Raw genomic sequence first — 13002 nt, 5'->3', positions numbered from 1 at the left:
TGAACTGCCGGCCCAGGCACGGCCCGAAAATGATTTAATTGGGCCGGGCCGGCCAGTTTGGCCCGGCAGCTCGGCGGCCCGAAAATGTTTAAATAGAGTTTGATAACGGATGACATGGTATTTAAACGGGCCTATCGTGCTACCCATCGGGCCGTGTCTGGACGCATCCACAGGCCGACAGTGAGCCTCAGGCACAGCCCGGATATTGGGCCCGTGCCGCCTGGAGCCCAATAATAATCGGGCCCGGGTAGTGCTCAAGTCGGGTTAAATTGGGCCGGGTCTCTGGCCCCCATGGGCATCGGGCCAAACGGCCAACTATAAGTGTGTACGTCCGTCAAACAGCCTACCGTGGCGCTCCTCCAGTTCCAGACGTAAATTTGCTCATGTACAAGCCCAATAATTGAGAAGGTTTTCTAACTAGGTTTCCTCAAAACGGTTGGACCTCCAAGTAAAAGCCCATAACCACGAACTATTCCTCAAAACTGAGGATCAACGGATGAACTATTGCACTGTACTGCACTCTTCCACCTTCAGCTCCAGACCAAGAACACCACGAACAGATCAATGGAAAAAAACAATAACACGAGATGAAGAGATGATCGGATGGCGAAACAGACATAAAAGCCTTGGTATATAAACATTTTTCAGCATACAATGCATCATAGATACAGGCAAGCAAAGCAACCAGCTCGTAGCTAGCTCTTGGCGTCGCCGGCAGCCTCCGTCGACTTGCCATGGATCACGCTGGTCTCCGACCCCGAGCTGTGCTTCTCCTCGGCCGACGACGACACCGGCGACCCCACCTTCCAATACTTGCCGTCCCCAGCGGCGCCCCACTTGTCGCGGCCGCCGCCGTGCGCCGACTCCTCGCCGTCGGAGCTCGACACGGACACCGCCCGCCAGTTGCTCCACACCCGCAGCATGGTGTACAGCAGCGCCACGCACACCGCCGTCGAGACCACGGCGATGCCCGCCACGATCGCGGCAACCTCCGTGCCCGGCAGCCGCCTGGGCGACGACGGCGCGCACCGCGGCAGCGGCGCGCCGCAGAGCTCGTTGCCGGCGAACGACGCGGCCGGGAAGCCCGACAGCCCCGCGGGCACCGCGCCGGAGAGGAGGTTGTCCGACAGGTTCAGGAGGTGCAGGCTCGTCAGCTGCAGCAGCAACGGCGGTATCTCCCCGTCCAGCCGGTTGGACGACAGGTTCAGCCGCTCCAGCTTCACGAGGTCGCCCAGGGACGCCGGGATCTCGCCGGACAGCCTGTTCCGGCTCAAGTCCAGTATCACCTGCAGCTCCGACAGCTGACCGAGCTCCGGCGGGATGGACCCCTCCAGCGCGTTCTCTGACAGCCTCAGTTCGTACAGCTTGTTGCATTGCCGGAGCGCCGGCGGTATGGCGCCGGCGAGGCTGTTCTTATTCAGGTTCAGAACATTGAGAGATGTCAGCCGGCCGATCTCCGGCGGGATGCTGCCGGAGAGGTGGTTGTCGCCGAGTGACAGCTTGAGAAGGCTCGAGCAGTTGCCAAGGTCCGCCGGGATGCCACCGGTCAACGCGTTCGACGAGAGGTCCAGCTCGCCGAGGGACCGCAGCCCCCCGAGCCAGGAAGGGACGCTGCCAGTCAGGCTGTTCCCGTCGAGCTTCAGATGCGTGAGCTGCGCGCAGTTGGAGAGCTCCGCCGGGATGTCGCCGGAGAGGTTGTTGAACGAAAGATCAAGCATGCTGAGCCGCGTCAGGTTTCCCAGCTCGGCCGGTATTGCCCCGGCGAGCCGGTTGCCGCCGAGCTGGAGCCGGACCATGTTCCTCGACCACGCGACCGCCGCCGGGATCACCCCGGAGAAGCTGTTGTTGGTCAGCGCCAGCACGGCGAGGGAGCTGGAGCCGAGGACGGGGACGAGGCTGCCGGAGAACCGGTTGTGAGAGAAGTTGATCACCGTCAGGTTCTTGAGCTGGAACAGCGACTCCGGCAGGGGGCCCTCGAGGGAGTTGTTGTACAGAGTGACCACGCTGAGCTCGGCCAGCTGCCCGAGCGTCTCCGGTAACGCGCCGGAGAGCCGGTTGTCCGCCAATGCCAGCGCCTGGAGGCTCCTGCACTCGCCGAGGCTCGCCGGGATGGGGCCGGACAAGTCGTTCTGCCGGAGCTGGAGCACGGCCAGATTTTTTAGGTTCCCAATCCTTTCAGGGATGGGGCCATGGAAGTGGTTGCCGAAGAAGTCCACCTCTTCCAAGCTCGTGCAGTCGGTGAGCTCATCAGGGATGCTCCCGGACATCTGGTTCTCGTAGAGGAACAAGAGTTTCAGCTTCTGAAGCCTGCCGATCTCCGGCGGTATTTCGCCGGTAAGGCCATTGTGAAACAGAGACAGGATCTCCAGGTTGCTCAGGTTCCCTATCTGCGGAGGCAGGACGCCGGTGAAGCTGTTGTGGTGCAGAGCAAGGTTGATGAGCCCTGACAGCCGGTCGATGCTCGTCGGTATTGCTCCGGTGAGGCTGTTGTTCGACACGTCGATGGCCTGCAGAGATCCACAGTTGAGCAGGGCCTCGATGCCGCCTCCAAGGTTGTTGCCGGCGAGGAACAGGTTCTCCAGGCTTGATGAGTCGCTGGCACAGAGGTCTTCAGGGATGGCACCATCAAGGAGATTGCCAGACAGCACAAGATACTTCAGGTTCTTCAGCCGTGCTGCAGAGATGCTGAGCTTTCCAGAAATGTTGTTCATGGACAAGTCCAGAACCTGAAGCTGGCTCTGCCGATTCAGTTCTTCCGGGATGGCGCCGGTCAGGCCGTTGCCGAGCAGGTTGAGGTATGTCAAGCTGGAAAGGTTGCCAATCTCCACCGGAATCCCGCCGGAGAACTGATTGTTTGCCAAATTCAGAGACTGGAGATCGCTGAAGCTCCCAATGAACGAAGGAATGGTGCCTTGCAGCTTGTTGTCGGCCACTGACAGAACGAGCAAGCTGGCGCAACCGGCAAGCTGCTCCGGGATACCGCCGGTGAGGGTGTTGTTGTCCAGGGCCAGGTGCTGCAGGCGCCTCAAGTTGCCGAGCTCACCGGGAATGGTGCCATTCAGCTGGCAGTAGGCCAGGCCGAGCGTCTCCATCTCGGTGCAGTTGCCGAGCTGCGGCGGGATCTCGCCGTGCAGCCTGTTGTCGCCGATCCTGAGCACCTCAAGGTTCTTGAGGAGGCCGAGCTCCGGCGGGACAGTGCCGGTGAGGGAGTTGGAGAAGAGGAGCAGCGTCCTCAGGTTCTCCAGCATGCCCAGCTCCGGCGGTATCGGCCCGGTGAGGGAGTTGGAAGACAGGTCAATGGACTCGACGGAGATGAGTCCACCGATCGCCAGAGGTATCACGCCTGACAAGCCGTACCCGGACAGGTTGAGGCCTGTGACAATGCCCACCTCCCCGGGCCGGCATGTAATGCCGTGCCATGAGCACACATCGGCCTCCGGCGACCAGCCGGAGAGGACGCCTTCGGGATCAGTGAGGCTGGATTTCACTTGCAGGAGAGTAGCAGGAGCTGTGGCTGGTGTGGCTGAGCATATAGGTGTAAGCAGAATGCAGAAGAACATGGATAGATCAGCAAGAACACGCAGAGGCGAGCTGCTCTTCTTGATAGCCATTGCTAAAATGGTTTCATGTAACTGTGTGAGCTAGGAGAAGATGAGCTCACAGGATGCTACTCTGCAGCTGAGAAGATGTGTGTTGTTGCCATGGCTGTGGTGCGACCCTTCATATGCACAGAGTTGTTGCTCAAGCTGAAAGAGGAAAAAAGAGTCGTCAAACACTACCTGCTCTGTGTATCACAGTCAGAGAATGTGCTGGATTCTTAGCACCGAAATTGCAATACAAGCCAAACGAGAAGGTGAAAGCAGTTCAGAATGCAAAACAATCAGATACGGCATCAGAACAATGACTGGCGTAGTTTTTGATAACGCAGGCCTATGCAACATGTAGTTTAAAGGCTAATCTTGTTGTTTTGACTAGTTACTCGAGCTTCTTCTATTTGATCTGTTCTGACGAGAGCGAAAAGGGTACTTGGAATTAGTTAACAATGCGCTTTACAGAGTGTACGTGCTCAAACAGTTCAACTGCCCCCCTTGATTTGGTGGCATCAGGACAACTAGATGATGCTTCCATGCTTACTAAATGGTTATCTTGCTCATTTTTAGTGATAAAAATAAGTACAGAAATATAATGCTCTATTCATTTCTTCCAAAGTCAAGTTTCTGACTTTGCGAACAAGATGGATAGCATGGAAATTTCTCCTTGCCTATCTAATTCAAGATAAATACATATAATTGTATAAATCAGGAGAAAATATTATCGAATAGCTGAAGATAAATGCATATAGTCGTGTATCTGATGAAAGAAAGGGATATACGATCCGTATGTACAGCCTATGTATCTGGATGTATCATTGGGGAGGACCAATCAGGCAATCACCAATCACCTCTCGGCTAGATCACAAAGCAGCTTTTCAATTATCAGGACGAGGGAAAGCCAGTGGCTTTTGTGGGGGATCGACAGTGACACAATCGAATGGACAGGCCACAGGAAGCAAAGGTGCAGGGAAGAAAAAAAAACGGCTCACAGTAACCATCTCAGCAGCAGTTCTAGCTAGCCAGCCAGGCAGGGAGGGACTCACCAGCAGCATGCACGGGACGGACGGCCGGACGGGGCTCACCAGCTCGCACTTGCCTTTGCTTCCTGAAGTTCAAATGCAGCAGCAGCTGCTGCACACACAAAGTGATTCCATGGACAGAGCGAGTCCATGCAGATAGAGACAGACGGCTATCAGGTTACCTGCTAGTGGCCTTCCCGGTTCTCATCATGCGCAACCACGCCCTTCTTTCTGGTTCAGCCTTCAGAGTTCAGACCGCCTCGTGGTGTGCCAGCTTTGTGCAGCCATTTTCAGTTCAGTTATTGACTCATTGACCTGTTAACCTACAATGCTAACGAACAACTAATTTGATGCTCGAAAAGGGTAGAAGTATAACTGAATAGTCGGGAAGTGCAACTAACTACAGAAATAGTTTCGAGAAGCGTAATAAATTTAAGAATAAAATGGCATGCCCATGAAAGAGTTTGATGCATGAGTGAAGGTCAGTAAAACAACTGAGAGGACAGAAGATGATTGGGAGGACACCTACCCATCGGTTCGGCGACATAAGGACAGTGACTTGCGGCTGGTGAGATGGTTGCATCATTGGTCCAATGTTGACTTTCTTTGACATCCCAACAATTTAGTACTGGTTCCTGATTGATCGGGGTTTGACTTGTGCCTCCTTCACACTGCGCTCTTGCTTGCTTGTACGCTTCTTACCTGCTCACCCACAGGATTCGGAATTGGAAAGGACATGAGTCAAAGGACAAATGTGGGTGCATTACAGCATGTCATCTTTTCTAAGCTTATCTCTTGAACTTACTATTTAATCATGTCTAAGAAAAGAGCTGCATATTATATCATGAAGTATCATAAGACGTGATAATTCAAGCTAGAATCACGAAGCCAATGTTCTACGACAAATGAACAAGTTCCATTTAGCATGAACAAAAATATTTATATGGAACCAACATTTGTAATAGAAATAGTTACGCAGGAATGCTACCTTCACAATGTCAACTGAGAAACACTTCAAAGACTATATTTAGAACAGTATTCATATAATAAAAAGCAGTTGGTATGATTGCAATCAATTAAACCTTCATCATCTTCCGTTTGCTGCTCAAGAGAATTTTGACAAAGGATAATGTCTTTTCCTGTAAACATAAAAACACAGAGGACATATATAGAACTACTTAAAAGACCTTTTCTGTATAATAGAAAACTAAGGAAAATGTGCAGAATTTCTGATAATCTGCAGAAAACTAAAAGTAACTAAGATCGCAACATGCTATACAAGGCCTTCTAAATTATGACTTAGTGGTGCAAAAGGTGTGCTGATATTCTTTTCACAGCCTGTTCAGTCGTTACTATGATTCAAATCTCTTCAGAATCCCCCTGGGCACGCAGCCCACCAGTTCATTAATGTTCGGAGAAATGCATAACAAGCCACAAATAGAGATCAGCAGATTTGAGTGAGCACCCACTAACCTGGCTGCGGTAGCAAGCAACAGGGGTTAACCATGTGCACGGGCGCACCAGCCAAACCTTTTCCCATGTAGCAGCAGCAGTAACATAGTACACCTCAGCAAACGAGATGTTCACTCCAATCAGCTGTTGAGTCTGAGACCAGCTTTCCACTTGGGAGATGGTTGAAAAGGCTGATCTCCTTTCAGAGTGCATTGACCCAGGAATACTAGGTACAGTACGCTAGCGGGTTAGCATCTTTGCAGGAACAGCACTGGATGATGAATTGACAATGTGATGCGGTACTTGTGCGGGCTCATGCAGGAGGGGGGGGGGGGGGGATGTGGGAGGAGCTCTACCAACCTGTGTGTACCCGTGCCGGCAGCGGGCGTGCACGGCGGCAGCGTCAACGGAGCAATCGATTGAGTTGGGCACGCGGCGGGGACGCGGACGAACGGGACGGGACGGGACGTCTCGGCATGCCATGTTCAGCTCGAGCTCGTGCTGGATCGGCGAGTCCGGCCGGGGTCCTCATGTCGCTTGTCGTCGGGTTCCGTCTCGCTCCTCTGACTTGTTGTCTTGCCAAGAAACAGCGCGCGGGCGCAGCAGCGCCTGCCAAATCTCTCCGGAAGTCACGGAGGATCCGGAGCCGATGGCATATAGGTAGTAGACGTCAATGGGTCGGCATGGCAGGCCAGATGTGGAACTGTGGACTTGCTCCGGTTGCGTTCTCATGCCAGGGTGGTCTCAATCTCCGGTAGAGGCGGCGGCGGGGCGGCTGGCCGTGTCTTTGTGTGGGCGCGGGCAGTCTGGTGGCTCCTGATGATCAACGGCGACGGAGGCAGAGCACCCGACGGCGCCCGCTGCGGTGCCATTCCGTCGAGCACCTCGTGGGCGGAAGGTGATCGCCTGATCGAGACGACGAGACGGTGGCCGAGAAGTCGCGAGCGGTGTGAGAGCCGGAGAGGTTAAGAGATCGGTAGCACTTTCGGAGGCCACCGGATCTGAGATGCGAGGGCGGGTGGGGGCAGGAACCCGCGGTGCAGCGCGACGGCGGCGGGGCTTCTCGTGCGGCGGCCGTCGGGCGCCAACAGCCACGGGGAAGGGAACCGCCGTGGCCGCCCGCCGCGCCGCTACCGAACAGGCGAACACCGGAACACGAGATGCTGAAATGACCAGAGAGCCCCGCCAGCGTCTGGGGGATTCGTGGTGTTGGGCCTGGAAGGCCAGCAGAGGTTGCCCACGCACAGCCCGACGGCCTTTGGAAATTTGGGCCCATTTCCGTCCATCAAATCCTTGTGCTGCTTTTAGTGCTTTGCCTTCATTTCCGGCCCGGATCCCCGCGTATATGGCCCTGACTTACAGTCACTGCCTCACTGGCACACACCGTTGATCCGCAGTGGTTTTCCACTCACAGATTCACAACGGTATTCGTAGTCTATGTTCAGCTCATCCCAGAATCTAGCATTGTCAAAATCAATCTTTTGTGAACTTTTCAGAAAAGAGTAACTTTTTTAATAGACTCCTGCATGTATTCTCACTTGTAGATATTTATATTTACAAAGCAAAGGAAAATCATAAAGAAAACACGTTTACGGCCACATACTATTTTCTTATTCATATATGACACAGATTATGCTCTTACAGAGAGTGACATGGCACAAGACATCTTACTCCCTGGTTTACATGGGCTTCAACGTACTAGAGCAGAGCAGGGGCAAACCAGCTGCACTGCGCACTGCTGTGCAATCCCCAGATGGTAAGGTAGGACATCAGTAGCTGGTTGTCAGTGCTGATGGCAGCATGTTCTCCCTGACGACGGTGACGGGGCAGGCCGCGTGGTTCACCACGTAGGTGCTCACGCTCCCCATCAGAACCCTAATCATGGCAAGAACGAATCAAAAGGAGTGATTGATCATCAGGCAATGAGAACATTAGTCTGAACTCTGAAGGAAATAAAGAACTAAAAAGAAGCTCCATCAATCCAGGCATCTGTAGTATAGTACTTCTTGACTGTGCTGAGCCCTCTGTTGCCGACGACCAGCCACTGGAGTGGGACCTTGTGCACCGCCTCCGTGAGCTTCTTCGCCGGGTCGCCCCAGAGCACCTTGGCGAAGACCTGGACCCCTCGCTGGGCGGCCGCCCGCGAGAGGATCTCCAGCGTCTCCTCCCGGTCCGGCGCCAGGCCGTAGATCTTGCTCACCCGGGGGTCCGACAGCTCCAGCACGGAAATCCAATCGGACGCGCGAGCGTTAGCTGGCATGCGGGCCCTCGATTCCCGACCGGACCGCGCCGTCCGCACGGACGTACACACGTCACTTATGCATACATTAGTTTCATTTCCTTTTCTTTGCGTGAACCAAGCCACCAAACAAAAGCTGCAGCAACTAGCACAAGCGATGCTGTCGTGCTGAATCAGAAACTCGTGTGGTACTGTGAATCCGAGCATGCCTTTTCTTTTCTTTTTTATTAGATTTTTTTCCTTAATATTTTACTTCATAACAGTTTATAAATTCACAACTTACGAACATAAATTTTGTTTTCATATAATGTGTGCATACAACTTAAGTTTTTTATTTGCATTACTTATGAACAGTAGTCTATGTGCATAATTTTTGTAGTACAATTTATGCACATAATTTTTGTATCATGCAATTTATGCAAATATTTTTTATTTGAAAACTTATATCGACAAGTTATATTTTTACAAGCTGTATGATGAACTTATGCATCAAAGTTGTAGTCCGAGAAGTTTCGTTGAAGTTATGTTCAAAATTATCATTTAGTAAGGAGGCTAAAAAAATTATCATTTAGTAAGGAGGCTAAAAAAATTATGCGTAAAATTTGTAGTGTCGTGTTAAAAAATTGTCCTATAAGTTGGTTGGAAAAATTTATATGTATCGTGAAAGTTATACTAAGAAATTATTCCTCAAGTTGCTAGAAAAAAGTTATACGTAAAAGTTATGTCTATCATAAAAAGTTATGATGATAGTTTATTCTCCACTGAAGGCGCGCAAAAGTTATACTAAAAACTTATATTTACAAATTATAAATTTCCAAAAGTAGAAAAATGCGGGATAAGAAAACTTTCCAAAAAAGGAAAGAAACTTATATTTACAAGTTATAATTTTTATCTTTATGAATGTTGTTTGGAGAATTTTATGTATTACTTGTCCACAATGTACGCACATACAAAAATTATTGAATGAAAAACGAAATGAAAAAAAGAGAAGCTAGCGTATGTATCAGAGGTGCGTATCGTGCGCCAGGAAAAAAGGAGCCTTTGCGCGCTGAATAAAAAAAGAAAGGGAAGGAGCCTTGTCGGATTGGGGCTCGCACCCCTACCCTACGCAGTGGTATAATTGAGCCGTAAATATGTTGGACTCCTCCCCTAGAAACCGAAAAGAGAATGGACACGGATTCCCAAAATGGAAAGTTTTGAGCTGTCGGAAATCGATTGTTGCTTTTCTTCTTAGGGCGCGCGCTAACTAGCCAGCCCCGCTCCAGCAGCGGGATCAGAGCTGCAAAAAAAAATGATGAGCGCCTGAAAACCTCTAGGCTCGATCTGTAGCTTTCATGGAGGTGCGTACGCGAGCCGTCGCGCTCCCACAGGTGTGATAGACCCGCCGAGTTAAAATGCTTAATTAAGCGTAACCGCCATCATCTGGCGCATTAGCTTAATTAAGTGTAACTTGACAGGCTGTTTCCAACCCACAGGCCGATCGAAACACACCAGAAGTCTCGCACGAAGGCGAGCGCAGAAGGTACCAGCATGAAATATTCTTACAAAAATAGTAAATTATATTAAGACTTTTACAAAACAGATTTAAATTTAAAATTTACAAATGAAAAGATAGTAGCTAATAAGAATCTAATTTACTGAACATTTCTACTAGGGAATGAATAAAATAAACTAATAAAACGGGAACTACCGAGTCGTGAAGACAAGGCGCCACATCGAGCCCACCGATATGACACCTAGTTAGCTTCTACACCTGAAAACAATTTAACAACAAACTCTGAGTATACTAATACTCAGCAAGACTTACCCGACCAGTGGGTATAACTTAGCCCACATACCTAGACATGCAAGGCATTTGGCTGGTGGTTATTTTGCAGAAATAGCTTCTAAAAGTGGATCCTTAATTTCAATATTTTAGCTCCAAATTCCATATGCTTAAACCATTAACTAGTATTTGCACCTTCTAAGCAACCATAGCAAACATTGAAATATTTAATCAAGATAATTAATTTCTAACCATCATTTAAATTTCATATAGCATCACTACGATGTGGTGCCGTGATCAAGGTGCTCATATCCGAGATGCGACGTACGGCGGATCGATCCGATTTAACCTTGCAAGGTGGACCTAACCAACACGGCGCGTATAGGCCCCGTCGGACCCCACGCACCAACCATTCCCCTCCCCACCTCGAACTACAGGACCGCCCCACCATCATATGGTCAGCCGAGCTCAACGTGAGACCACCAAAAATAAACATGCATCCCCATTTCTCCGCGACTACTCGACTACCCCAGGAGGTGAGTTGAAGTCCTGTACTTTCGAAGCAAAGCAGTACTAGGCTTACCGGTTTCGACTACCTCCTACTCCCGGCATGCGGTTAGTACAATTCAAACTCGATCACAGGGCCAGGCAACGAACGGTCCTTAACCGACACAGGCGGGGCTAACATTTTTCCCCGCCCGGTCTCCAAGTACTATATCAATTTCAACAACTCATGTACTGGAATATAAATATACAACCTAATTCTCGCGAGTAACCGGCAATTACTCGACTTCTAAATGTCCTATATCTCGCGAGTGCAAAAAGTCACTCGTCTTCTATCGAGAACTATTAAGCATGGCATTTCTATCGTCCCATACATGCTAGTACAACCCGAGGAAACCTAAGGGATCATGCAACTAGGGTTCCAAACAAATCCTAAACCTAATGCACAAGTAGTAGTAGAAACATCATCATAGGTGGGATAATTTGAAATAAAAGGACGTGCACCGGGGCTTGCCTGAGGGTAACACTAAATTAGTGTTAATACTATCAAGGCCTTGGGCCCTTCCGACCATTGGGCCGGGTCTTCACGGGTTCCTTCCCAATCCTCCTTCCGATCCTGGGCTTCACGATCCATTCGTAGACAGTGTTCTCACCACGGTTCTATATGAATGCGTATGACGTGACAATTAAATGCACATGAAATAAGTAATGCAATTATAATTTGACAATCACAAAATAACTATCGACCGAGTATAAATACTACGATTTGCATACAACTACGCTTGCCAGCACTACTGCTACCGGTCAAACCGGTCTACAAAACCGGTTAGACCGGCCGGCCGAAAATAAACCCTAGCTAAGTCATATAACACTGGCTTAGCTCTCTAATTTAATTTAACCCGATTCTTCTTAATTGTAAACTATTCTTAAATTTCCAATTATACCAACACATGAAGAATTCACTATCACTTCACTATGTTTTCTAGGCCGGAAACTTGTAGAGTGAACTACACATGCCAAAACTAAACCACTACCTCGGTTTCATAATTTTTGGACTAATAGATTTTGCTGAAACTAATTAAACGAGTCTAAACACCACTTAAACTCTACTATGGGCAAAAAGGACATTTCGCAAGAACAAACATTTTTCCCTTGTAGATACAGACGTAACCAATCTAACCAAACTAACTTTGTATTTTTACCATTTTTCCTTGATTTATTAGGCAACCTGCAAGTTTTCGCTGAAATAATAAAAATAAAAAAAATAAAACAACCACCGGAGACTCCGGGTTTTACCCCAGATTCTCCGGACACAATGTCCGGAATTTCCGGACGCTCATCCGGAGTTTCCGGAACCCCTAATCCGGAGATTCCGGATTTATATCCAGAGTTTCCGGGCAAACCTAGATAAAAGGCCAACGACTTAGCACGCCATGGTGGCCGGCGACGCGAGAGACGCACGGCAGGGAAAAAGGGCCGGGGAAAGGGTGGGGAAGATGGAGGAACTCACCACGAACCCATTTGTGCGGTCGATTTGGGCGGAGGAGGATCGAGGAAGCGGATCGACGAAAAAGGGTGGAGCTCGGACGGTGCTCCCATGGAGGTCGACGGTGGAGGGCCGATTCCGGCCGGGAAAAGCTCGGGCGAGGCTCATGGAGGTGTGGAGAAGGTGCGAGGAGTGGTTGGGAGGGCTCTCATGGAAGGGATCGATGAACGGCAGCCGAAGATGGCCGGGGCGCCGACGTGAGCGAGCTCGGCTCAGCTTGAGTCGAGGAGGAGGAGGAAACGAGAGGGAGAGAGTGAGAGAGAGTTTATAACGCTTGGAAACAGCAAAAGGACTAAAACAAGAGATATAAAGTTCCAGGCCCGGAGTATCCGGAAAAATATCCGGAGTATCCGGGTAAATCCGGAATTTCCGGTTTCATACCCGGAGTATCCGGGTTCCCCTGGCTCCAGAATTTTGGACTGAACTTGAGTCGATTTTGGTGACTCGATTTGTACCCGAAGGATTAGGTCTCTAATTAACTAGTTAAGCCTTTGATTAATCTTAATTATAGGTGTTTAATACCTGAGGTGTTACAAGAGGTGCGCCACCCCTCCTCGTACTGGTACGAGGCCTTGGCGTGCGTGGATCAGGATGAGGCGGTCGCCGGGGGCCGCCAGGTTCGCCGCCGCCCACCGCAGCGCGTTCTTGCTGCACGGCGAGAAGTCCACCGCCACGCCGATGTTGCGCCCGGCCATGCCGATCGCCGGCGTACGTGCGGCCAACCGTAGTAGCTTCCTCCAAGGAAGAAGTGTAGTTGCAGTAATATTAAGCAACCAGCAACTGAGTGTTGTAGGGAAAGCCGGTGAAGCTTCACTTGGGGGGCTTCGAGACGAACTGACACGGCTTAACTGGCAAGGCTTATATATAGACGGCTGAACCGAAGC

The 13002-nt window shown here is 50.4% G+C and overlaps 2 protein-coding genes across 4 annotated transcripts; both read right to left on the bottom strand.

The window, feature by feature from the left end:
* Window positions 1–585: 585 nt before the first annotated feature.
* Window positions 586–7163, bottom strand: LOC120664261 (LRR receptor-like serine/threonine-protein kinase GSO1). 3 transcript variants are annotated; one of them, XM_039943394.1, is made up of 6 exons: window positions 6425–7163; window positions 6086–6290; window positions 5142–5314; window positions 4795–4943; window positions 4637–4724; window positions 586–3746 (listed from the first exon to the last, which is right to left on the bottom strand). In XM_039943394.1, exon 6 carries the CDS (start codon window positions 3609–3611, stop codon window positions 696–698), a length of 2916 nt encoding a protein of 971 aa, XP_039799328.1. In that variant the 5' UTR covers window positions 3612–3746; window positions 4637–4724; window positions 4795–4943; window positions 5142–5314; window positions 6086–6290; window positions 6425–7163; the 3' UTR covers window positions 586–695. The 3 variants fall into 3 exon arrangements, with proteins under 3 accessions (XP_039799328.1, XP_039799326.1, XP_039799327.1); XM_039943392.1 differs by having other exon boundaries at window positions 4795–4935; XM_039943393.1 differs by having other exon boundaries at window positions 4637–4721; window positions 4795–4935.
* A 404-nt stretch (window positions 7164–7567) lies between these two features.
* On the bottom strand, window positions 7568–8336 carry LOC120664262 (universal stress protein A-like protein). The gene is made up of 2 exons (XM_039943396.1): window positions 8068–8336; window positions 7568–7939 (listed from the first exon to the last, which is right to left on the bottom strand). Exons 1-2 carry the CDS (start codon window positions 8322–8324, stop codon window positions 7834–7836), a joined length of 363 nt encoding a protein of 120 aa, XP_039799330.1. The 5' UTR covers window positions 8325–8336; the 3' UTR covers window positions 7568–7833.
* Between the last annotated feature and the right edge of the window lie 4666 nt (window positions 8337–13002).

Source organism: Panicum virgatum, chromosome 3N (genome assembly GCF_016808335.1).
Source record: "Panicum virgatum strain AP13 chromosome 3N, P.virgatum_v5, whole genome shotgun sequence".
NCBI lineage: Eukaryota > Viridiplantae > Streptophyta > Magnoliopsida > Poales > Poaceae > Panicum > Panicum virgatum.
The sequence above is the reverse complement of the archived record's forward strand: the minus strand, read 5'-3'. Positions and strand labels throughout refer to the sequence as shown.

Excerpts from the sequence above, each read along its gene's own strand:
- LOC120664261 (XM_039943394.1), bottom strand. The coding sequence starts at position 3,611 with ATGGCTATCAAGAAGAGCAGCTCGCCTCTGCGTGTTCTTGCTGATCTA.
- LOC120664262 (XM_039943396.1), bottom strand. The coding sequence starts at position 8,324 with ATGCCAGCTAACGCTCGCGCGTCCGATTGGATTTCCGTGCTGGAGCTG. Across the intron at positions 7,940-8,067 it reads GGGCTCAGCACAGTCAAGAA|GGTTCTGATGGGGAGCGTGA; the intron begins GTACTATACTAC and ends TGCCATGATTAG.